The sequence below is a fragment of the Oxyura jamaicensis genome, chromosome 3 (genome assembly GCF_011077185.1).
Source record: "Oxyura jamaicensis isolate SHBP4307 breed ruddy duck chromosome 3, BPBGC_Ojam_1.0, whole genome shotgun sequence".
NCBI lineage: Eukaryota > Metazoa > Chordata > Aves > Anseriformes > Anatidae > Oxyura > Oxyura jamaicensis.
In genome coordinates this window covers 42,625,448-42,649,755 of record NC_048895.1, presented here as the reverse complement: position 1 = coordinate 42,649,755, position 24,308 = coordinate 42,625,448, and the positions used below count along the sequence as shown (strand labels likewise).

The 24,308-nt window shown below is 43.3% G+C and overlaps 1 protein-coding gene across 1 annotated transcript in view; it reads left to right on the top strand.

The window, feature by feature from the left end:
• Window positions 1-133: 133 nt before the first annotated feature.
• The window catches only part of PGBD5 (piggyBac transposable element derived 5), a 65,059-nt gene continuing 40,884 nt past the window's right edge, over window positions 134-24,308 (top strand). Inside the window, exon 1 of the mRNA XM_035320889.1 lies at window positions 134-911. Within this exon, the coding sequence (XP_035176780.1) occupies window positions 221-911 (691 nt within the window). The 5' untranslated portion in view covers window positions 134-220. The remainder of the gene's footprint in view (window positions 912-24,308) is intronic.

Sequence of the window (24,308 nt, the reverse complement as noted above, 5' to 3'; positions counted from 1 at the left end):
GGATGGGGATGGGGATGGGGATGGGGATGGGGATGGGGATGGGGATGGGGATGGGGATCCCCCCCTTCTGGCGGCGTGGCGCAGCGGCGGCAGCCCCGAAGCGGGTGCTGTGGTTTTAAATGGGCGGAGCGCCGGCGCGCGGCGGGGCGGCCCGTGGGCGGCCGGCGCTGGCCCATATAACCCCACCTCCCGTGCGAGGAGTGCCGCGGTAATTGGCTGGATGTGGTACTTGGAGATGTTGAGCTGGCTCCTTCCCCCTATGTCCCTGCACACGCACAGGGGCGGGTGGTGCGGGCGGGAGCGGGAGGCAGGGCTCGGCGGTGGTAGTGGCGGGGCTCCCCCCACTCGCTGCCTGCCCGCCGCCGTGCCCGAACCCCTGCAGCTGCTGGGCTGCTGCCTGCGGCCACAGGACCCGGCCGAGCCGGGCCGAGGGGAGCGCGGGCGGCTGCTGGCGGCGGCCGAGATGATGGCGGAGGGCGGCGGCGGGCCGGCGCGCAGGAAGGCGCTGTCGCTGCTGGAGGCCGCCCGCTCCCGCTACGAGAGCCTGCAGATCTCCGACGACGTCTTCGGGGAGTCGGGCCAGGACAGCAGCGGCAACCCCTTCTACAGCACCTCGGCTGACTCCCGCTCCGCCGCCTCCTCCCAGGACGATGAGGACGACGAGGAGGAGGAGGAGGAAGGCGAGGGGCGCCCGGAGGGGCCGGCCCCGCGGGGCAGGGCGGCCCGGCGCCGCGCACCCAGGCCGGCGGAGCGGCGGCGGCAGCGGCAGGCCGGCGGCGGCGGCGGGGAGGCGATGCCGGGCGGCCCCGGCCCCATGGAGGAGGAGGAGGAGGAGGAGGAAGGCGCCGAGAAGGGGGGCTGGACGCGGTCGCTGCGAGACGTGCCGCCCCCCCGCTTCAAGGACGGCAGCGGTAGGCGGCGGGGGCTCGGGGCCTGGGGCTGGGCGGCAGCGAGAAGGAGCCGGGGGTGGTTGGGGACCCTCGGAGGGTCCCCCGGGGGTGGCAGGGGCTGGGTCCCCTCGCCTGGGGCCGCCCCGGAGCAGCCCCGCTAGTGGGGCCGCTGAGGGCCGCGGGCGTGCTTAGTCACAAACGGCGCTAAGCCCGGTGTCTGCCCGGGCTCTGCTCGCCGGGTTCCTGCCTCCACCCCTCGCCTGAACCTCTCCTGACAAAGCAAATGGCGAACAGACCCCACCGGGATGCTGAGAGCTCCAGGGCGGCTTGTGCAGCGAGTTGCACCAGTGGTGTTTTCAGGGAGCCATTGTAAGGTGACTGTCCGCAGGGCTGAACTAGCAGAACACAGTGTGGCTGGTGTAGCAGAAAGGCTTTGCCAAAACAGGTCGCTAATTGTGGGGAGCTGAGGTGTCAAAAATGTTTGATGATCAGAACTGGGTGTGAGAACGGCTGCCATCCTCTACTGAGCTCAGGACTGCTGCCATCCTCTACTGAGGTGGTCGATGGCTTACCTGTCTTCAGGTTGCCATGTTCACTGTTTTCCTAGAGTTTAATTCCTTCGTTAGAAGGTAAATGCAGGTGAGTGCCGCTACCCTTGGTGTAGTGTGCAGAAATCTGTGCAATGGGACTGGTAGAAACCCATTGGAGGAAGCAGCTTGGGATGGGGAGAGTAAGGTGGAGCTAGCACTGAAACCCAGAGAGTTCTGTAATGCTACTGACAGATGGGCAAATGAAAGTTGCCATTTTCCTCTGACTCCAGAAGCGTATAGACACCATAAAATACATAAATACTGAGCTGATGTGCCTCTTTAAATAATTCTGTTTTGACTCTCATTCGTAAGCATATGTAGGATAACATTCTAGACCATAGGCTTCATGGTGTGGTGCTATTTCAACATCAATTATCGCTTAATTTCTCTGCCTGTGCTGGCTTATTTCTTCATGTCATTACTTTGTAGTAATATACATTATAACATAGAACTGGGATTGGTGCTTTACTATTGGTTTGGGAAAGAAAGTTAAGTTGACCTATTAACTCTGTAGTTTGGATTTCCTTTGAAATGAAGGAGTCTTACCTATGGTTGTCAGAAATAGATGCAGAAGTCCCTTGAGAAAGGCATAGGAGTATTGCTGTGAATATTTCCTCCCAGTAATAGACAGAGTAGACGTTGCTTCTGCCCTTTCATTCTGTTGATCATAATGATGATGATAGATGTTACATGCTGTTCATAGCATGGTGATTTGGTTTGGCAGGAGTTCAGATAGTGTAGTGCTTTGATGTGTGTGAAGCGTGTACCGTCTGTGATTTTTTTTTTTGACTGCTCAAATTCCAGACTACAGAAACTACTGCATTGTACAACTAAACTCTTGTAGTCCTAGTCTGTAGATCTAGTGTTTTTAGGCCGTGCATATATCACATCCTTAGCATGGGTCTACTTGTACTGGCACCATTGTCACTTCATCGGACACTGGTCTGACCTAAGGGACTTCTTCCATACCCACTGAAGAAGAGGCCCTAGTCAGGGTGAAGACAGCTGTCTCTTGCAGTGACAACACATCTTCCAGTCCCTGCTGGTCAAATGTAGCGAAACATACAAGCAAAAAATGCAGGAGTAGGCATACAGCACTAACAAAACCTTTCTCTACATTAAAATTTGTTGGATGAAGGAATCCTAAATTTCCAGGTTCTGAGTTTGAAAGGAAGAGTTTTTCATAAGACTGAGATAGAACTGAAATCAGCACAAAAACTTTGGAGTGTGACCTTCTGGTTGAAATATCAACAGAAGTATCCTAGTGGCAAGCACCTGACATCTGATGCTGGAAGTGTCTTTGTAGACCTAGATCTTTTGAGACTTCAGCTACGTCAGAGCTGGAAATAAATTTTTGAGTCAGACTAGGTTCAAACCAGTGTCAAGCTGTTTGGTTTGGGAGACAGCCCCTTTAAGAAAGGGAGGGTGTGGAAGAAAAAAAGGTTTAAGATAATTAATAAGAATGAGCTAAAGCTATCAAGAAAATGAAGAAGAGCCACTTACAATACTCTTGTGGTCTTTTTCTCTAGAAGTAGAGAATCCTATTGCTTCTATTTTTTCTGTTTTAAGAAACAAATTACTTAGTGTCTTTCCCAGCCCTGATGTCTTACATTATTTTATTCATACCTAGAAATAGTCCCTAGCATTATCAGGCTAACTGATGTTTCATCTCAGAAACACAGTATGGGCCCAGATGCAGGGGCTGCAGGCAGTGTTAAATGGTACAGGACAGCCTCAATCTGTAGTCAGCCGCTGTGTGTTCATGATGAAGCCTCCCTTGCCCATGGGGCAGGTGCTGCCAGGCACGGAAGGGTCTGGATCGACTCTGGGTGTTGGGAGAGAAGTGACTGGATGGTATCACTGCACAACGCTTAATTGTATGCTGTTTGTGTCCCTGAGTTTTTTCTGCCTCTTTTTTTCAGGCACCTTCAGTTACTGTTGTTTCTGTTCCATTTAATAAAAATAAGGGGTGGTTAGAGTCCTTGGGAAAGGAATAACAAAAACACGAATAGCTTTATCTGACTTCCTTTGTGGAAGTCCAAAATAGCTGTTAACTCTAACAATGAGGTTAGAACAAATGGTTTGCTGGCTGTTAGTGTTAATTCCAGTTAAGCTGTTCTGCAATATCATTCTCTTTAGTTGCTAAGGGGGAAAAAAAAAAAAAAAAGTAAAGACATATTGTGATGCCCTGACTTTCAAACTGATAACTAGTAGCACTATGCAGTTCTGATTAAAATAGGTTGAGGAAACAAGGGAGCTTGAGTGCCTGTCACAAATATCAAAGCAGTAAAGTGAGTTCTGAAGTACTGGGATTTGTAGTGGATAGGAGATCTGAGAGGCAGGTGTTTAAATGCTTTCTTTCCCTTGAGAAAGTGCCTGGCTCCAGCAGGTCTGCGGGTGGGTCAATATGTGTGTTTGAAAGGGTGATGACATCCATGATCAAATGTTGGATCCAGGCCTATTTCAGCATCTCCCTTCTCATGCTCATGAAGGGGGAACTTCCCATTCTCTCCAAACCTCACTGCGAAGGGAAGGTAGAAGTGATTTGTTGGGAATCAGACCTACAAAGAGAGAATCTTCTGGGAGAGGACACCTGACCTCTGGGCAGGCAATACTTAAAGTCTGCAAGGAGGCATAGCTTGGGGCTTCTCTGGCTTCCCTTGCTCTGAGGGCAGGACAGAGCTAAAGGTGGAAGTGCAGAAAGAATAAGAGAACAAATTGCTGCTAGGATGGGGAATGTGGAACTGAAAAGGAGAGAAATCAATTCTTCTTACTTTAAAGACAGGCTAGCAAGTGCTAGAAACTCAATACGAAGTCTTGATTTCTGGTTGCTCCTGCCTCAAACTTCTTTTCATTGTTGTGCTATTTCCTTAAACAGTTGGGTGGCTCTGGGTAGTGCTTTCCTCTGTTAGCTCAGTAATCTGCTCAGGAAATGTGTAAAACACAGGAACTATTGGCTTTGGTCTTTCTTTGGGGAGGATCTTTGCCAGGATATTTGCACCGTCTTTGCTGCAGCTTGGCGTTCCTGAACTGGAGTAGCTACTATTCTCTTCCTTGCAACCAGTGCTTTTTATATCGATATAGTTCAGTGACCAGAAAATTGGACTCCAGATGTCCAGATGGACTCCTAAAAGCCCTCCTGCTTTTAGGGATCATGTTTTTAGGGTGGAAGCAATAGCCACCCTAAGGGAAGCCTGAGCAAAGAATATTGAGGTTCCCAAAGTTACACACAATTAGTGCCACTGTTTTCTTTATTTCTGTGTTCTCACAGGTCTGTTCTTAGGCCTAGGCCAAAGAACAAAACGTTAAGAATGTTCCTTGCTGAAAGTGTGATAGCTTCTGCTCAACAGGTTGCATTTGGAGCTAACTAGCTTTTTATGGACTTCAGAGTATTTCTGTCAAACACAAAATGTGCTGCAAGTTACCGTATTTGGAGAGCACACTTCAGTAGAACAGCATGCGCTCAAGGAAATGTTGCATAGAGCATGTCTAGCAATCAGGCTCTCCTTGAAGAGGTTTAAAATATTTTTTAAAGTAATTTTTAATATACTTTTTATGAGAATACTCTTTTGCCAAAAAGACCAGGTTATGGGAAACCATCATTTATTCCATCATGACTGGTATATGAAAGATCATCTTCTGCACAAGCAAGGGTGCATTACCTGGGAGATGAAATGAGCCTGCATGCGGGATGGTAGCATGTTTCAGCTGCTGTCAGGGAAGGAAGGCACAGCTTTAAATTGAAGCAGGGAAACAGCTACATCTTCTGGGAGCCAACCAGATATAGCTTCCTCTGCAACGGCTTCTGCATAAAACAGTCTCTAGTATTTGGTTTGTGAGCAGTGTGTTTTTTTTTCTAGCAGTCTAGCCGAGTGATCTGTTTCACAGACGTCTCTTCAAATTTAAATACGTATATTTCAGCAGCTCTGCCTAATTAACAGGATATTACATTGCATTAGGCCAGCTTGCTGCTTCAAATATCCTGCACAGTAGTCAAAATACTTCCAGAGCATATCTTGGAGAGGCAGTTTTTTGGTTTTTTTTTGTTTGATTGGTTTTTGTTTGTTTGTTTTGTTTTGTTGTTGTTTTTATTAGTCCGTGATTTGAAAACTGGAACTTAAATGTTTAAGCTTGCATTAAAAGTTTGTGTGATTTTTAGGTTAAATAGTAGTAACAGGTACATGGGGCAATTGTACAAGCCAGTTTGGTAAGTGAAGAGCACAGAGAATCACAGAGCAATTGAGGTTCGAAGGGAGCTCTGGAGAACATCTCGTCTAACATCTCCTGCACAGAGCATGGTCAGCTAGAGCAGGTTGTTCAGGGCTGTATGCAATTGGGTTCTGAATATTCCCAAAGACAGGAGCCTCCAACCTCTCTAGGCAACTTGTTTCAGTGTATGACCACCCTCCCAGTAAAGGTTTTTTTTCTTATGTTCATTCACAAGTGTTTCTTTGTATGTCATTTATAAGACTTCAGACATCATTGGATTTTTTTTCATTTTTGTGATAGAGGAGAGAGAACTTGTGTGGAGAGGTGGGTGGGAAGGCAGCATTCCAGCAGATGGGAAGAGTTCTTGGGTAAGGCTGTAAAACAGGTCCATGTACATGTCGCTGTCTATCAGCAGCAGTGATCTTGGTTCAAGCCCTGAACTGAATCTGAAGGCTTTAGTCTTATTAGACTGAGGTTAATACTTAAGTCCAGGCATATAAGAAAACCTATGAGAGCTACTTAGTTGCTTATGGAAGATTCTGTTTCAGAAATATCTAGGCCAAATTCTCTGTAAGTAGATAAAGTGTCTCTGCTGTGACTTGTTCTTGCTTACTTCTATCACCAGAATTAGCTTAGCGATGGAAAATACTAGGAAAATGGCATATCTGTATAAGCTGTTCTTGCATTCTAAGTAGAAATTATTTATACCTTCCTATATGTTTTGTGACGCTGTTATGTGTTGTGATGAATACATCACAAAGATGTACACTACCACTTTGCATATCATTTATAGGATGACTTAAAGGTCTGATGTTTTGCTAAATATGTGAATTATGCAAAGGCTTAATATCTCATACTTCTTAGGAAACAAATATGCTTTTCATTTGGTTTTAGAGCACACTTTCCTGCTTCCATCATCACTGAAGTGATATAAGTGCATGACAGCCTCGTTAATTCTAAAATTTAGAGCAACTTAGCTGCGTTGCCTTCCTTTTGCCCATAGCTCTGCTATTGAACATGTATTTTGTGAATAACAAACTGCTGATAAACTTCACAGGAAAAAAATATTCTCTGCTTTTATACAGAGAACTAATTTTGATAAGTACTATAGACCTAGACTACTGAGAAAAATCATATTTACTCCGTGATCTGGTAGTATATCAAATGAGTCTTTTCCCTTTGCAGCTGTTTATGGGGTCATTTCAAAGAAGTAGGTAAGTTCCTACAGATAACTTGTGTCCATTTGTCAACACCCCAGTAACAGTAAAGCAAACATTTTCCTTGTCTGCATACCTCCAAGTCAACCTGGAAAAGAGATTAGCCTCTCTCTCCTAAGTCTGAGAATGCTAATAGCTGAGTTGACTTGCTAATTCTGTATAGACTGCTGGGTCACAAGAAGCTGTCCTGGCTGCTATTAGAAGAAGCTGGAAACTTATCTTAGGTGTGCTTGTTCATGTTGGTGTTTTAATTAGTTTTCGTCCCATGCTTGTCTTCCAAAATTTTGGAGCAGATGGATTGAGTGGTTCGGAAATACAAGGTGGTTCCCAAAGGGAAGGTAATCATGGATACAGCTATACATCTTATCTAGACATCAGAATAATATAACCCTAAAATACTTCACCTTTCCTAATACTGCCAAAAATTCTGCATGGTATTGGAAAATAGAACAGATGGACTCTCAAGTAATATATGACTAAGACAAATGTGTAAGAATACTAGTATTTGACATCTTGCTTTCCTGTGGCAAGGCATCCTTTCCAGAGTTGATCCAAGCTTCCACTTCACGTTTCTTAAAGACCAGGATGTTAATCAGTCATTGGCTCTGCCTGAAAATGAATGGACACATAACTGAGTGGGTCTTCTAAAAATGAAGCCAGAGCTCTGAGGATGAGGGACTGCAGGGAAGGCTCCTTAGTTTATGTTGGCCCTGTATACATAATTCCAAATTATCTACCATGATTTTCTGTGAAGGTGACTGGTATTAACGACACCTGATAGAAAATATGCTTTCAGTTTTGTTCTCTTGGACAGTAAAGGATTCACGTGACTTGTATGGGCAAACTATATTTGTCGTTAAGAAGGATAAAGAACAAACACAAGCAGCTTCTGTTCAGCCAGCAACACAAAGCTGTAGCTGTGCGATTGAGAACTGGGCAAAATGAAGTGTGGTTGATTTGCTGCACTGTGAAGATGCAGAAATCATGTCAGAGAAGGCCAGATAGGAGACCCTGAAGCAAAGAGTATTGTATGTCTGTACAGGTGGGGGAAAGTAGTTGTCTTGGAAGGGAAGTTTACTGGACTGAGATAAAAGATACAGTGGGTGCAAACATTATTTCTAGTGGGAAGGAAGAAAACACAGAAGACTAAAAGCAGATGCTGCTATAACCATGACTCATTTGTGATTACATATGGCAGAGAGGTGGGTGTGCATGAAATAGATTAAATTGCAGTAAGAAATAAGAGTATCTTGCTTTAAGTTACTTATGAAATTCACTGCTGTGGAAAGTCTGAGTATCCACTGATATAGTTATCTCTGTTTTTTGAAAGGTATGTGCTGGCTAACTTCCTGCTGGGTAGCACGTGCAGGTGTGCAGTCTAGGGTATGTAACTGTGGGCGTGTAGCTCTTTCCACTGCTGTGTTGATGTTGTCTGCTTGCAGGATGCACGCTGCTCAAACAGAGCTTGGACAATGGTAACTTTGTCAGTACATGCCCTGAAAAACTCCTCTGAAGCTCATGCATGTTTTTATGCGTATGGCTTATGGCATTTGGTGTGGGGATCAAGGGCTAATTATTCTGCCCTGGTACTGGCAGAACAGTTTAACTGGAGTGGTATTGCAAGGCAAGAGGTAGTCAGCCTTCCTGAGAAGGCAGGATGGTAGATCTTACAACTTCCCTTGCTGCAGCGGTGTGGCTGCCTTCAGTTTGGGTCAAGAGGTTCCTGTGCTGGTCTTGACAAGTGTGAGATGCTCTTACATATGTCTTGCTGGGTATTTTGCGTGATGGATATTAGTATATCTACATATAAATGTGGTTATAAATTCCTATTTAGTCTTTCAAAGCATTGTATAACTTAATGGATCACTGAATGAGAAGACCTCCTTAAGCCAAAGACTTTTCCACATTTCTTGGGCATCATAGCTGTGAAACAAGGTATCAGCTCATGGTGGTTTTGGTGCCTGGAGAGCTTGTGCATGGTTAGGAGCTGACTATCTGAGCCTTGAGGAGACCAAGTGTCATTGTGGTCCACATCAGACTTGCCTGCTCACTTCCTACACTGAATAAAGGGTAAATTATTGAGGCAGGAACCATCTCAGCTCTGAGTTGTACACTGCTTTTCACTGCACTGTTTATTACAACAAACACCTTCTTGCAAAGACTGAAATTATGGGGGGCGGGGGGTGAAAAGAGCAGATGCAGAAATGCTGAGCAGACAGATACCTGACTGGGACTAGATTTTAATGTCACTAAAACTGTCATTACTGCAATTGTCTGTTTCTCTCTCCATTTGATTTTGATAAGGTCTGGCTCAGTATCTCCAAAAACATGCTGCATGAAGATCTGGCAAAAGCTTAAATGGAAGAATTATTTTTCTCTTCTTACTGAGAATTTGAAACTGACTTCCTTAATTGAGGCAGACTTACTGAATTTTTATATTAAACTTTTAGATAAGACAAAGTTGGGAGGGATTCCATGTATACTAGAGGACAGGCCCAGAATTCACATGGTTTTTGACAGCTTGAAATAATCCAGGGAAGTAAGGGTACAGTGCGAGGAACATGTAGTGTGAGGGCAACAGCGATAAACACTGGAAACAGAAAATGGAGGGGAAGAAATAGTAGTGTTTAGGTAAAAAAGGAACAGAAGACTGAAGCTGAGCACAAGATGAATGTGACTCAGCATCATGTTGTTGTGAAAAGGCAAACATCCTCCTCAGCTATTTAAACAGAAGAGTGTACAAGACTTGTGATGAGACTGGCTTGCTCTTTAGGAGAGGTAGTCTGGGTCACCACCCCAGGTGAGAAGCAAATAGTCAAATATGAAGAGAAAAGACTGAGAAGGAGAAAATCTACCAACTGGACCACATTTCAGAATTCCGTTTTTAAGCTAAGTGGCCATGAGTATAAGTAAAGACTATTGTAGGAAAGCATATTATCTGCCTTATCTGCTATGGAAATTGAATACAAGGAATAACAGGCTTAAGTTGAATTGATGGAGAACTAAATCAGTTGTGATAGAAACTCTCAAACAGTATAAAGTTGCAGCAGACTTGTTTTTGTTTTGTCTTCCATTGGAAACTTAAGAACAGGCTACACTAATGTATTGTAATAGACTGGCACCTAGTATGTATGCTGATCTCTAGTAGAGACCTGGATTACGTGGCTTCCTCAGGTCGCTTCCAGCAAGACTTGCAAGGGGGAAGCAAGGTGAAGCCGTGTAGCTTGCAGGAAGGAGCTGTGCGCTCACAGGCCATCTGATGTGTTAAGGTGGCATTCCCTCTTTCCTCTTGCCCCTAGTGTAGTGGACCAGGCACGCTTGGCTGTTACTCAGAGTACAGTTGTCACTCGCATGTACTATGGTTATGCATTGTGTGTCCATGATATTGTATCACTATTCAAGTGACTAATTCTGGGTCTCTTTCTGTGTGTTTAAAAGTTAATGTTGTTATGCCAGGGATGCTGTATATAATACTACCCAAACACTTGAAAGGCTAGCAATATTGTACTTAGAAGTCCTTTAGTTGCTGCATCATCCAGTAGTGCCTTGGTATGTACTTGCTTTTATCCTCAAATCCCTTGAGGAATGGAGAGCCAGCCTCCTTGCAATTGGATACCAGCACAAACCATTGTAATGTGGGATGGAGGTGTGGAAGTAGACAGGCACAGGTCTGGAACAAGCCCAACCAAGTTGCCTGCAGTAACTGATGACCATGGAACAGATGTCTTGGCAGGCTGGGACAGTGAAATGTCTGCTCCATGTTTCTCCATTCTACAGACTGGGTATCAGAAGGTTGTTTCTTGGCTTTTTGTGAACTTTGCAAAACCGTTTCATCTTGCAAGGAATACCGTTGGCACTTGGGTTTTCTCTCATCCTGATATTTATCTCAAGTATGATTTATAGGGTGACTTGTCTATGATGCAGCTGCATAATTAATCCTGCACTGCATTTGTTTCTGTTTGTGTTTATTCTTTCCTATAAAATCTATTCAGTCTTCAAAGAAATATTGAGATCAGAGTAACAAGCTTAAAGTCACCAGGTCTCTCCTTTTTCTTGGAAAGTACTTGCTTTTTCAACTTAGGCTGTTACCCTGAATTTGGATTCACTTAGATTCTTGTTATGGGGCTCTGAGTATTTGAGGAATAGAAACAAAAATGTGTAGTAAACTGTAACATCTGAATTATTTATGTCTCTGTCCCTGCCACAGGTATTGCAGCTCCTAGTATCTTGTCCTCAGAGATGGAAACTTATTCTCTTATAAGCCTCATTAGTTGGCTTGAAAACTGAGGCAAAATCTTTGCCTCAGCAACTGAATCACTCCTAGGTTATCGTGAATCTGTGTCCTGAAAATTGTACTGACCTTGCTTCCTCCTCCATCCCCTTCGTCTCCATTTTCTTTTGCAGAAGAACCTTCTGGCTTGTTCTGTGCAAGGCACAGCTGTTTCTGATTAGGCGGTGTAGGAGTATAGCCAGAAGTACCTAATTCTACAATTCCACTAGACTGGGGTAAATACAAGCCACTTAGAGCTCTGTAAGTGCAAATTTGAAAATGACTTGCTTTCTGGGACAGATGGTGGGTCTAAAATATTCAGCTGTGGATATTTTTGAATTGGTACTGTAAAACTGGGCACCAAATACAAAATTGTTCAAGGAACATGAAATGGACTTGATACTGGTAATGCTGTTTTTGAGATGGTATCAATTTTTATCTTTTTCTGTTCTTTTGAGTGTTGGCTGTTACTCCCTGAATCAATGCAAAGAAACTAAATGAGCATTAGTTTCTTTCTAAAAGCAGCTATTTGTATTATATGCCGAAGTAGAACCATTTGATAGCATTTTATGGGCAGATATAGAAGTCGAGTGAGTCAAATGTTAAAATACAAATGATGCCTTTTCTTTTGGCCTTTTGCTGAAAGGCTGACTTAAAAGGGAGAGAAGGGGTCTGCGTGTTGACCTGGAGTGGCTTGATGTTAAGCAGTGTGCTACCAATTGTTCTAATGTCAGCTTTCTTCCTAAGATAAATGAGAAATGGTATTCTTTCTTTTCAAGCTGAAATGGGCAGCTAAAGGGAGAATGCTTTAGCACAATACTTTAATCAGAAAAGGAGAAAGAAACAAGTATAACAAAAGCTGTTCAAAACTTTACTTTGAAGCTTTCCATTTCCAGTGAATCCTTTTAATCTGTACTATAACCTTTCCCTAACCTGCTCTTCTCTGCTACAGCATTTAGTTTCTCAAATTGTTTTGCTTCTTAGAATCCTTTGCCATCATAAAAAATGACCATTTCTCCTACATCTTAATATAGATCCTACTAATACTTCACATTTTAACATCATATTTGTAGCCATTACAAACTTCCTTTTTTATTCTTCTGAGCTCTGCTGGACACCAGGTCTCCACTGTTGGTGTTAAAATTGCAGGTAGTCTGGGGCAGGAGTTCATTGTTGAGATTTTGCTTCTTGGTAAGTCAGACTTTTTGTGTTTTTGCTGTCTCATGTGCCCAGCTCCATTCCTGTAGGAGATGGTAAATGTCTTCCAGATACTGAGTTCTTATCTACCTTGTCCAAAATTGGTGATGGGGGTGAGAGCCCTTTGAAGTGCTCCTGCTGAGAGATGGCGTTCTCAAATTCAATCCTCATTAGACAGAAAACTTGTAGTGGGAAGAGCCTGTAGGGTCTAACAGCATTCCCTGTGAAGAAAAAGACAGCTCATGTTGAGAGACATCATGTGAAACCAGGCTATGCCTGTTCTTGTGTTCAGCATCACGTAGAGAAGACAGTTAGTACTTCTAACATACCAAAGTGATGCCCAGATGCCCCTCCACCACGCTGCTCACCCACACCCGTTCCAGCTGATGTTCCAGATCTGAGTGTGTGGGAGATGTCCTATGTGAACAACTGTCACACCCACCACAACATCAAGCTTGGAGCATCAAAAGGCTGGAAGGAATGTTGTGCAGTTCAACAAAATTTGTTTTGGATCTAATAGGAGTGGTGTTTATCTGCGGGTTTGGTTATACCATGATTAATCAACCTTCTGTTTGGTTGACTGTAGAAATGTAGAGGCCAATGCACTGAGTGATAGACCAGATTCCTTGCACGGAACAATTAAAGAATATTTTCCCATCTCCTCCCTTGTCCTGTGGATGGTGGTGGGGATTGGGTCTCTTTTGTCTAGTTCTTCCCCTGCTTACAGTTACCTTGGACAGCCTTACATTGACCAGGCATTGATTCTAGAGGCAGGAGGATGTAGTGAAAAACATGTGGTAATATCTCTTAAACATGTTGTGTTTGTATAAGCAGTTTAATAAGTATATATAATATAAGCAGTGTATAAGCATGTCTGTTGCTTTCCTTTTCCTCTTGAGGCTAGCTAAACTCACTATTTTGTGTCGTAGTTACTGATATTGATGGAGCATGAAAGCTTGCTATAGAAAGGAGAGACACAAATGTGTTTTTAAGTTTTGCTTTGTGACCACTGGTGTAGGCAGCTATTGTCCCTAACTTAGGAAAAGAGAAAGTAATCAGTCTTATAAACTCAATAAAAAACTAAGTCATTTCTAAGCAGTGTCTGTAAATTCACCTTTTGCTGTGTCTTCAAGGACTCAGCTATACTTCTTACTACTCATTCTTTTATAGCTATTCCTTTTTTTGTTACTAATTCCATTACTTGACATTATTGTACTTTGGCACTAACACATTTGTTTAGAGCAACACTGGGCTACAAGAAACATGCTTACTCTCACAAACATTAACTTCAGTGTAGTGTTGGGCTGGTGCCCAAGAATAAGCTAAACACTATAGGTTGGAGTTAAGTATCTGCCTCAAAGGGTTGCTGCTGCACTGGAGCCTGAGAGACCCCAAAGGAGATGTCAGTTAACTCCCTAACTGTACCTCTGAACATCTTTTTACAGGATTGATTTTTACTTTGAAATGCAGACCCGCTTCTTCAGGAATAGTAACCTTGCATGGGTTACTTGGAAAAAAGGTAATGATTGAGCAGAAGCATGCAATGTGAGAGTGAAGACTGTACTTCTAGCAGCACTGCTGAAGCACTTGGAAAAATAGCTCTGTGTGGACAAGCAAACCCACATCCAGACCCATGCCTGCGTTTCACTTTTCAGCTGATCAGCAGGAATTGATCAAAACTGTCAAGATAATTAAAGTGAAACACAACAAAGATAAACACGGGCCAAATGAATAATCACCAAGGAAAGCAGTTTGGCTCTGTGAAGCAACTCTATCTGCTTATAAGTAAAAAGCTTTTGGTGCAGCTCTGGAACTTCCTGTAAAATAGCAGCCACGTACTCATATTGCCAGCCTTATGCATTGTCATGTATTACACTCTAAAGAAAAATTATGTGAAACATCTGCCTTTCTGTACCCTCAATCCAGCTTTTATATTTCTTTTTTATATTTCTTCCAGAGTAAAAAGCATTAGGCATGCACAGACACAAGTCTCCCCTTGTCTGCAAAGAAGACTTTGCTTGCCTTTACCAAATCCCCACGATGAAAAAACTATAGGCTTTTTCTTGTCATCTTCCTTGGCCCTTTTTCCTTGTGATGGATAAAATTCAGTTGTGTGTATATCTATGGAAGGTGTATTTAAGAGCAATCACAGGTTAAGTAAAGCAACCTCAACTGTGAAGTCACTCTGCCTATTCTCTTGTAGTATATTAGGGAGTTGGCCACTTAAACGATGGAGGATTTTTTTTTCCTAAGGCATCTAGAGATCCCTTTGGGTGTTTATAAAAAGCACAGCCTGTTTGCTTTGACTATATGAGGAGCTTAAAAGCCTGACAGTTGCATGCCTAAAATTCAACAGCAAGTTGAATGACTGCATTTGCTCCTTAAAAATGGCATTTAACTAGCTTTTAATCAACACTTTAAATACTTAAAGCAGTAATCACTTTGGTATCAGACCTGTGTATGAGTGGTAAAAACTAACACTAAGACCTGTGATCAAAAGGAAAAACCTGTGTTCCTTGAAGAATACATGGGTTGTAATTTGCTTGTCAAGGTTTGAGGAGAGTGAGCAGAGTCTACTGAGTGACAGTTGCAAGGCCCTGAAGGGAGGATGATGAGGCTGCAGCAATGACTACAGGAGGGAAATGTCTTTCTACCATAAAAAATCTCTTTCCTAGCAGTATGCATATTGCAGGCACAGTCTTGCTTATAGGATTAATAAATTGAATGGCTGACTGCACAATGAGTGTGTGCTCTGCAAATTTATTTCCACTAAAGAAAAACACAAGGCTGTTAAACGTCTTTTTGATTTGTGAGTGATGTAAATTAAAAGTCAAGGAGTGTCAAGGGATGTTAATAAAGTACATTATGCTTTGAATCAAGGGAAGCATTTAAGCACATGCGTAAATCCAAGCTTTCTATGTAGGTCTATGATATTTCTTTAATGATATAGTATAGCAACATGCTAAAAGCAGACTAACATGGAAGCTGTTATACCAATGCAAAAGTACTTGGTTGATACCACTGCTCCCCTTTTACAAGAAAAACAAGTTTTCTTGCAGGGACAAAGGGAAAGGACTTAATTTGAAAGCATACTGGTTATACTGATATAAAACCCACTGGTAGGTCAGGTCTTCCTGGAGCTGATGGGATTCAAGCACGTACTCGGCTCTGCTGAGTCAGGATTGTGCACCCTATCAACAGAAGGTTTGTTCTGAGCAGGTACTGTGTATCTGTGTATATTTATCTATAAATTATATAGATGTACTAGATCACATACACTATAAAACATACACAAAAATATAAATTAAAAAGGATGAGATAAAGATGAAAAATGTTATATTTATATACAAAAGTGTTCTTCCTACACTAGAATGGATCATCTTGTGCACTCCCTGGGGTGGTGGCACTGTATGTTGGAGAAAGCTTCTGAAGGGCCAATGAGATGATCTTGATGCGACGTTCATCTCTGGTCAGGCAGACAATGCCTAGCATGCAGGGCGGTGGCCATCTGTGTCCAGCTCTGCTATACTCTGTCTCAGACCAGACCCAGAGAGAGCATTTCTGTGTAGTGGCTTGGCTCTGTCAGCCAAGAGTGCCACCAGACCTAGTATTTAGCAGTGATGTTCCATATGTTCACCTTCTTCCTCTGTCTTTCCTATTCGTTCTCCCTCCTCCCCTAATAAATAACACTCTAGCTTGCTTAAGGGGCTTAAGGTATTGATGACAGTAGGTTATAAAAACTCCAGGCCCAGCCTTCCTAATAATCTGAAGGCTGCTTTTTTTTTTTCTCTCCTCAAACATCGATGGGGGTTATAGCACTTAGGACACAGCAGAACCTGGCCCTGAGGGAGGAACATAATCAATTCTTGATGTGGAAGGGAAAATGCTCCTGATTCAGAGCAATTCGCAGTTACTGAGGAGGAAAGGAGCCACATCAGAGATGATGGAAGAAGCTGATGGGATTGAATGAGATGCAGCAGGTCTGTTACTTTTTTCTTAATTTTGCTTTATGAGGCGGTCAACATAAATAAAGTATGAACAGAGAGAAACATTGCTTAAGTGAGAGACCTTTGTGAATATAGCAACAAGCAGCCAAAGAAGTGGAGGGGCTATGCAGAGGAACAATTCTGTCTATAATATAAAAACAGCTCTAGCAGTGAAGTCTGGAAGGCTTAGGAAGCAGGAGGCTCCCTGTGGAGACAGATATTCTTTTTCTTTAGTTGCCTTTCTATTCCTGCACGCAGAGTCAAGAGAGCAGGGAGAGACTTAGCAATCAGAACTTGAGGCTTTCAGATACCCCTTTTCCTGTGGGATTCCATATTGAAAGAGTGATTAAAAAACAAATCAGAAAATGAAAGGAGGTCTGGAAACAGATGAGCATATTTGTTCTAGCACGAAGCTGCAATTCTCCTGTCCCGGCTGGAGCAGCAGCATAGGCTGACCTCTCCAGGAGGCCTGAGTCTACACTGGGGTTTGTGACAAATGAACACTGACAGAGGCAGTGTCTCAGAGAGGGCATGGAGGGACATCTCAGCTTCTTAGAAAAGGCAGCTGTACAGAGGCAGAGAAGCCTGGATGTCAGTCACAATGAAGAGATGACTTTTGCTGTGTGAGAGCAGAGGCTTCCTTAAATAACCTTCAGTCGTTTGTTATTTAAGTGGAGGCTGTGGGGCAGCTAGAGAATTGAGTATTCCTTGTAGGAAATGTGGTGCTATATAAATACTAATGTGGCACTGAGGAGGAGTCCTCACACAGATCTTGGGCATTTCCTTGCCAGCAAGGACTGGCCAAGGAGAATATAGGGATTTGCAACAGCAGCTCTGTGAGTTGTCACATCTGTCATGAAATTACATTGATCAGGTGGGGCAGGTGGATGGGCTATGCAGAGGAGCACATTACTGCTTTTGCTCACTTGCAGAAATATGTACTTAACCCTTTTGGTGATTTATTTTTAAGCTATCAGAATTTGAGTCCACACTTTAGATTTTGAATGCCTCTTCTTTATGCTAAGAATGGCTGAAGTACCAGGGGACTGCAGGAGAAGAGGCAGAGAATACAGCTTTCAGCATTTCCATGTAACATTGCACTGACTTCAAAATGAGAGAAGTCTCCAGCTGCAGACCTCCTTCATATGTAGTTCCGGAATTTGATTGCTGCTTACCTGATAACTAGGTACTCCTTGCCAGAAAGAGATGAGTCAAAAAGCAACGTGTGAATATATGACTGCAGACGTCAGTACCCTTGGTTTGTGAGGGCCTGTGCTCTGGAGCAGTGCTCTGAAACTGCGGTTGCACGCTTAAAGAATTCACGCTAACATAAACCTTACCTCACTCATCTCATCACTTAAGTGAAATGTCGAGAACAGGAAAGAGGTATGGCAGAATCTCAAAAATGCAGGAGGATGGGAAAGGAAAGCAACAGAGGACTGGAGCCTGGGGAAGGTCAGGGTCAGATAGCAGCAAGCAGGCAGAGAGGGCTGAGAATCTGCAGAAGGGAACAAAGGAAAACAGGACACAAAGCTCAGTACCAGCCTGAGGCATGGTAAAACAGAAGCACAGATGATATGATTAGGCTGAGATAGCACAGCCTGTCAGTAGCGGAGGAAAGCATTCAGGGAGGCTGACTCCCAGTTCCTTAACTCAGGAAAATACTTGTTCTCAAAATATTTTGGTGGGCAGGCAGGTTGGAAGGGAAGCACCGCTTGTCTTTGTGCAGTAGTCACAATTCAAAGCCCTTGTTTAACGGGAACTTTTCCAGTTACTTGTCACTGAGTAAATACACTCCTTTTCACTGTATCATAAACTAGCCTCATATGGAAACAGAAGCTTCCAGTTTTTTCTTTTAAGAAAATTAATTTTCCCAGATGACAGCGTGCAGGATGGAATAGGGGGCCAGGGTTTACAGAGCAAAAACATACACTCAGGAACTTCCTTACTCCTATGTAAAGTATCACCTTAAACATGACATTGACTTTGTGGCCTCTAACCTCTCACAGGCTTTTTCCAGACTGAGATTTTTTCCAAGTTGTAGAGGATTAAGGTCTGGGATATTAATCCAAAGATCTGTTTTGAACTGTAGTGTGAAGACTATATACTTCTGTGCACTTCTGTATGTTTGGGCAATGCTTTTTTTAAAAAGAATAAAAAATAAAAAAATTATTTTTTTAAAAAATGCAGAAAGTTCTAACTGAATATAAGAGGAAGAACACAGCTAGTAAGTGTGAACCTTCAGTTACTGAGGTCTCAAGCTATAAATGTCCTAATCTGTGGTTACAGAACGGGAAGCTATTATTTCTGTTCTAATAATGCCCAGAAGCCTCTGTAGGAATCCTCAGTGTAAAGTGCTTGGCACTTCATGAACAGAAGTGTATGTTTTGCAGAGGTTGTTCCCATGTTGCTAATTTAAATTTACCTTGCAGGTGCATCCTGCATAATTACCTGCAGATTTTAAGGAACCAATGTCTGGGCCTGTTTTTTATACAGCAGAAAAAATTATTGGCTTTGTCTTCCATCCCACTACTAAATATGACCCAGCATTCATCACCGATGGCTTTTTTGGATGTGAGCGCATCATGAAGTTCTTTGAAAGTCTCTGCTGTATGAAATCCGTGTTGCTGCTAGGTCTGAAACACGAGATATAAGCTACTACTTCCTTTTATAAACTGAGGCATGTTCTTACTGTGATTAAGTCCTACAGGTCTTTCAGCATTTATTGACTATGTTGGCAGTCCCCAAGAAGCATGGAAAAGACAACCTCCAGGTATATTTGTGATCATATTTTTAGGTGATTTCTGTAACTTTGAAGTGCATTGAGTAGAAGGGAGGGAGGAGGAAGGGCGAGCTTGCTCTCGAGCTAGTCCGCCAGGAATGCATTGGTCTCCAGGTATTTCAGCTGGGAACCTATTCCAGTGCTGAGTTTGCATCTGGTGTGATGGATGGCTAGCAGGAAGCCTTGCCTGCAGGGTGACCAAGTCTTTTCCCTGCCTGATCTGAGGTATGGCAAAATAAAGAACGAGGCTGTATTTGAGTAGACAAACTCTGGCTCCAGAGTAAAGCACCATCTCTCCCGAAAGGCTGTGGAGGAGCACATGTGATGTTCTCTGCCTGCTTCTGCTCCACTTACCAGCTGCTGTGCAGCCCAGCGCTGGCCACGGGGCAGGCTGGGGCCTGCTCTGAGCAGTGAGGCCTGCTGCTCGAGGTAGCCGGGGAGAGGTCACAGGAGCGGTGCTGTGTTGCTGAGGGTCTGATATTTTGAGGTCCCACTCTGACTCCACTGTGCTATTGAGCTCTGAGTTGTGCTTCTGGCTTGCTGCAAATACAGCTCGCTGAAAGCCTTCCCTTGGGGGTACAGGGGTTGGTAAACAGGTGTGCATCACCCTGGAGCCAACACAGGCAGAACAAGTGGGAAATCCACCTTCTTGTACAGATGATTGCGTTTTGTTTGCACTTTGTTGGTGAAGAAATGTTCTGGTTTCTTGAAACTGAGAAGTTGTGGGTTTATAGGAGTTGGCCCTAGCAAGAGTTGCAGATACTTGGTCTCTACTTGCATCTTCCTAGTTAGTAGTCCTAAGAAAATACTTAGATTTTCATCTGCTCCTAAGCCTAACACACCAACTCCTTCTTAACAAAGAACACGTCATTTATAACTGCATGTCCCAAGGCTTATGAGGGCACTGGGGTGGAACAGAGACTAAAAGTGGTAAACTTACAAGTTTGAAAGCAGCTGTGTAAATGAATGTGTATTATGATCCTCTCTTGTGAAAGAGAAGTGTCTTCAAATGAGGGTGCCAGTGACCAAAGTGTTGATTTATTTCATTCTTACAGTCTCTAAAGTGATGAGACTTCCTTTGCCTCCCTGTTTGGGGTGAGCACAGCAGAGAAACCATGTCTGACTGGGCAGCTTGTGAAGCTCACCTAGAAATGGATGTGCACGCTTTACTACAGAGAACACTACAATCGCAGGGAGGCTAGCATGGCCCAAAGGAAAGCAGGCATGGAAAAAGAGCCTGAATATCCTCCTCTAGAGCCCCTGGCACCAGCCTCCTTGGCCAGATTCCAGTTTTGGAGCTCTTCTAGCTGGGCTACAGCAAGAGCCCCAGCTCCGTGCCTGGTGGAGCATTGTGCTGTGCCCTCAGCATCCTTTCCGAAGCGGGTGCAGCAGCCCAAGCTTTGTTATGAACATAGGAAGCAGCACTGAATGCTTTTAGGGCAACAGGCTTGCCCTAATGGCCATTCTCCCTCTTTTCCAGGAAGAGGCTGTAGCTGCTGGAAGCAATTTCACAGCTCGATACTGTAGCTGCCTTAGCACATGTGGGATGGAGATGAATCACTGGAAGGTTCTGTGCCGAAATGAATGTTCCTGCATGAAAGAACTACAGGTTGTCTGTGAATGCTTTGCTGAGCTGTCTGGATTTCCAGATGATTCTTTTTTTTTTTTTTTTCTCTTTTACATTCACACTTTGGAAAAAAAAAAATCAATTTCTGAACAAAGCAGAAAACAATTTCCTCGTGAGACTTGTTCAAAAGTGAGAGGTCCATTATCCAGAGGCATGTGTGTGTTTTGCATGTAAATGCAGGAGTTGACATGAAAACTTTCAGCATCTCATTAGGTAGGTCACTTTCATATTGACCTTTAATTAGAAAAAATAAATTAAATGTCCTGACAATTTTTGTGAAAAACATAGTAGCTGTTTTCCCTTCTTCAAACAAAATCTCTCCCTTTACAAAGGGAGAGTCCTGGCATGAAACATACCTTATGCTGGAAAGGAGCAAGTTGCTTGCAGGTGATGGTATTTGTGAACAGCATGTGCCAGAACTGACCAGAAGCCCTGGAGAGAAAGATGTGAAGACGGATTGCATCAGCAAGGGTTCCCTGTGCGGGTCCTTCCCATGGGGCCATCCCAGTCAGCTTTCTGGGATTTAGCTATGGAGGTCTAGTGCTAGTAATGGAAGTTGTGCTGACGTAATTACAAAGCAGCACAGATAGATTTATGTCTGAAAAATGTGCACAGCTGTGACTACAACCAGAAGTGTACAGCTCAGTGATCTACCAGAAGCCTATGTTAGAGATGATGCATCAAGTCAACACGTTGATGGTTGTCTCTGACCTGCTAGTGTCAACTGGACTGCCAGGAGCAGCCAATCTGCTCTGATTGAGTATGGTAAAATGTTAACAGAAAACTGCGGTGGATGATTACTATGGAAGCTGCTGAAGCAGCAATTCTCCTGGGAAGGGAAAAGCATCTTCAATCCCACAGTCTAATGAATAATGGGCAAAGTATTGCACAAGCTCACACTGGTACTGCTTCAGAATGTCTCTGAAGTGTTTTTTGCTGGTTTGTTGGTGGTGGTTCTATTTATTTATTTTTATCTTTAATGGTTTTAACCATAAGATCCTGTACCAGTGTCCAGGAGGTTCTGTTGGATGTTGATGATGCTGATTGATAGGTTGTAAGATCTCACCACAGAAATAACGTATAATTAAAGGTGTCAGCATTACCTGCAGTGGGCTTTTTAGTCTATTTCACTTCCCACAGCTTGAAGGCTTAAAAAATGATGGTAAACAAAGAAATACCCTTAATTAAATGTTCTTTCATTGTGGCTTAAATCCACAACAAGCTTCCCTTCCATGGAAGGCTGCCACAACATGTCTCACACGTGCTCATTTTCTGATCAGTGCTGTTGGTGGCACAGTGTATGTTCAGTCAACGGGAAGGGCACGAGACCTGTCTGCTTCTTCCCCTGAAGATGCCCAGAACTTTAACAGCTTTCATGTGGTGTCTTATCCCACGCAGCAACCTGCTGAGTGACAGCCAAACCCTCCACCATCACACTTGGCATTCCAAGTCCTGTTCTTGCCACCCCACTGAAAGCTAGTTTGGGCTACCCCAGGCAGCCCTCCTGCCTGGTGCTGCCACCCTGGGCCACCGTCACACAGAGCAGGAGCCCCCTCATGCCAGGGGGAGCAGGGGCATGGTTTTGCCTGACCCACGCTGGGTTGGCATGCTAGGCTTGGCTGTCAAAGATTTTGCTCTAACACTCAAGAAAATGAGGTGGCAACCTGGATTGAGTATGTAGCAGCTTGCATTGCAGGAAATGATTTGCTGAATTTTACCACTTAGTGTAAATGTTACTGTTTGGTTTGTTGAATAAATACGTTCTTAATTTAACTTGTTGTAACTCAGTGCTGTCTGGTGGGGAGGCCAGGGAGTGCAGCTGGCCTCTCCACCAGAGTCAGCACGGAGCTGCTGCGTGCAGCTGCTCAGGGCCAGGCGAACCTGGGCAGTCCTTTCTCACTTGTCCTTGGACCATTTTAGAGCTAGCTCTGCATTCTCACTATGGATTGAAGTTGGCATACAACGCGTGGATCGCTTTACTGCTGTGAGGAAAATAATCCTTTTTAACGCTGAAAAGAGAAGAGAAAGTGCCCTTCCACTGAAGCTGTTTGACATAGGTCTTGTGCCTATGGTTATTACAGGCAGACATGAAGGTATTGGCAAAGGCTTGCTCATGGAGCTTCAAGAAATGCAGTCAAATCATGCTTTGCTAAATAGTTTGGAATAAACTTAACTGAAAACAAATGCAGAACAAAAAAGTATGTGCTACTGAATGCCAAGGCAAGGTATAAAGTAAGTCTGGGGTAAGTGCTCTAGTAAAAAATCATCCAGAAGCAGGGGCTGCAAGAGTCTAACCAAAGATCCATCTTTAGAAGGATGATATCCAATTTTTTCATTCTCATATAAGAAAGCCCCTGTAGTCTCTGTGTTTGTTTTTTTTTGTTTGTTTGTTTGTTTGTTTTTTTTTTTTTCCCTTGCATCCTCATTAGCTGTCTCTGAGCTCTAAGCAACTCCACAGCATGGCTCAAGTTTTGGTAATTTATACAGAATTCTCATGCGAAGTTGTTCTAAAGGGAAGTAAGACTTGTCCACCAAAATAACAAATGCAAGCATCCTACATGCTGCAAAATACTGGTCAGAACCACGGCTGATGTAAATTAAGGTGACTCCTTGGGCTTGACAAAGTGGAGTTGTTATTGAAGATCTGGTTGCTGGTTTTTAATAAGATGAATGAAATATATATATCATAATACACTGCACTAAGACCTGGATACTTTGCTGCCAAGTTTCTGCAGGAGGGCAGTATCCAAAATAAACCGGAATAAAATGCAGAAGAGAACTGTTATATGCTCTCACTTCAAGCTGTCTTGACAGGTTTGTCATAAGGCTGTCAGACAGGCTATGGTTTGAGAATGGTCTGATGTACATTTCTTCCAGACCATTAAGAACAGAGCTGATATGAAAACTGATTTTGCTGGCAAGCCAGATAAGCTCCAGTGCTTCCAAAGCTTACGTGAGAGAACTTAGCGTGAAACAGAAATTCTGAAAAAAATAAGTTGGGAAATAATAAAACATTGTTTTTGATTTTTGTTGTTCTTTTTTTTTTTTTCCCAGCTCTTTATATTGCTCTGTACTCTTTGAGAAAGCTGAAAATTTGTTCAAAATGTCTGCCATATTTCATCAGTTGACACTTTCCATGAACTCATCATGATTTTTTTTGATGAATGTTTGTTTTCTGACAGCAATTCTCCATCAGCATTTTTTGACTTTCTCTAAATAAGACCCTAAAATCACGATTTGTACTTTTGGAAAAGTAACTTCACATGAATATAAAGCAGTCTCTTCTTGCCTGGACTTAGGATGAAGGAATTAATTTGTTTTTCAAACCCTGCTCTTTGAAAGCTGTGCCATATGTCAGAGGAGAAAATACTTCCCAATTGCCAGAAAATAACAGATTCTGGTTAGATTTGTTCATTGGGTATGTGTCTGTATATAAAACACCAAAATGTGTTACCTTTATGCTCAACTATAAATTGGTAGTTTTTTTGCTCAAAGAGGACAATAATATGACTTCTAAATCACTAGTTTCATAAACTGATG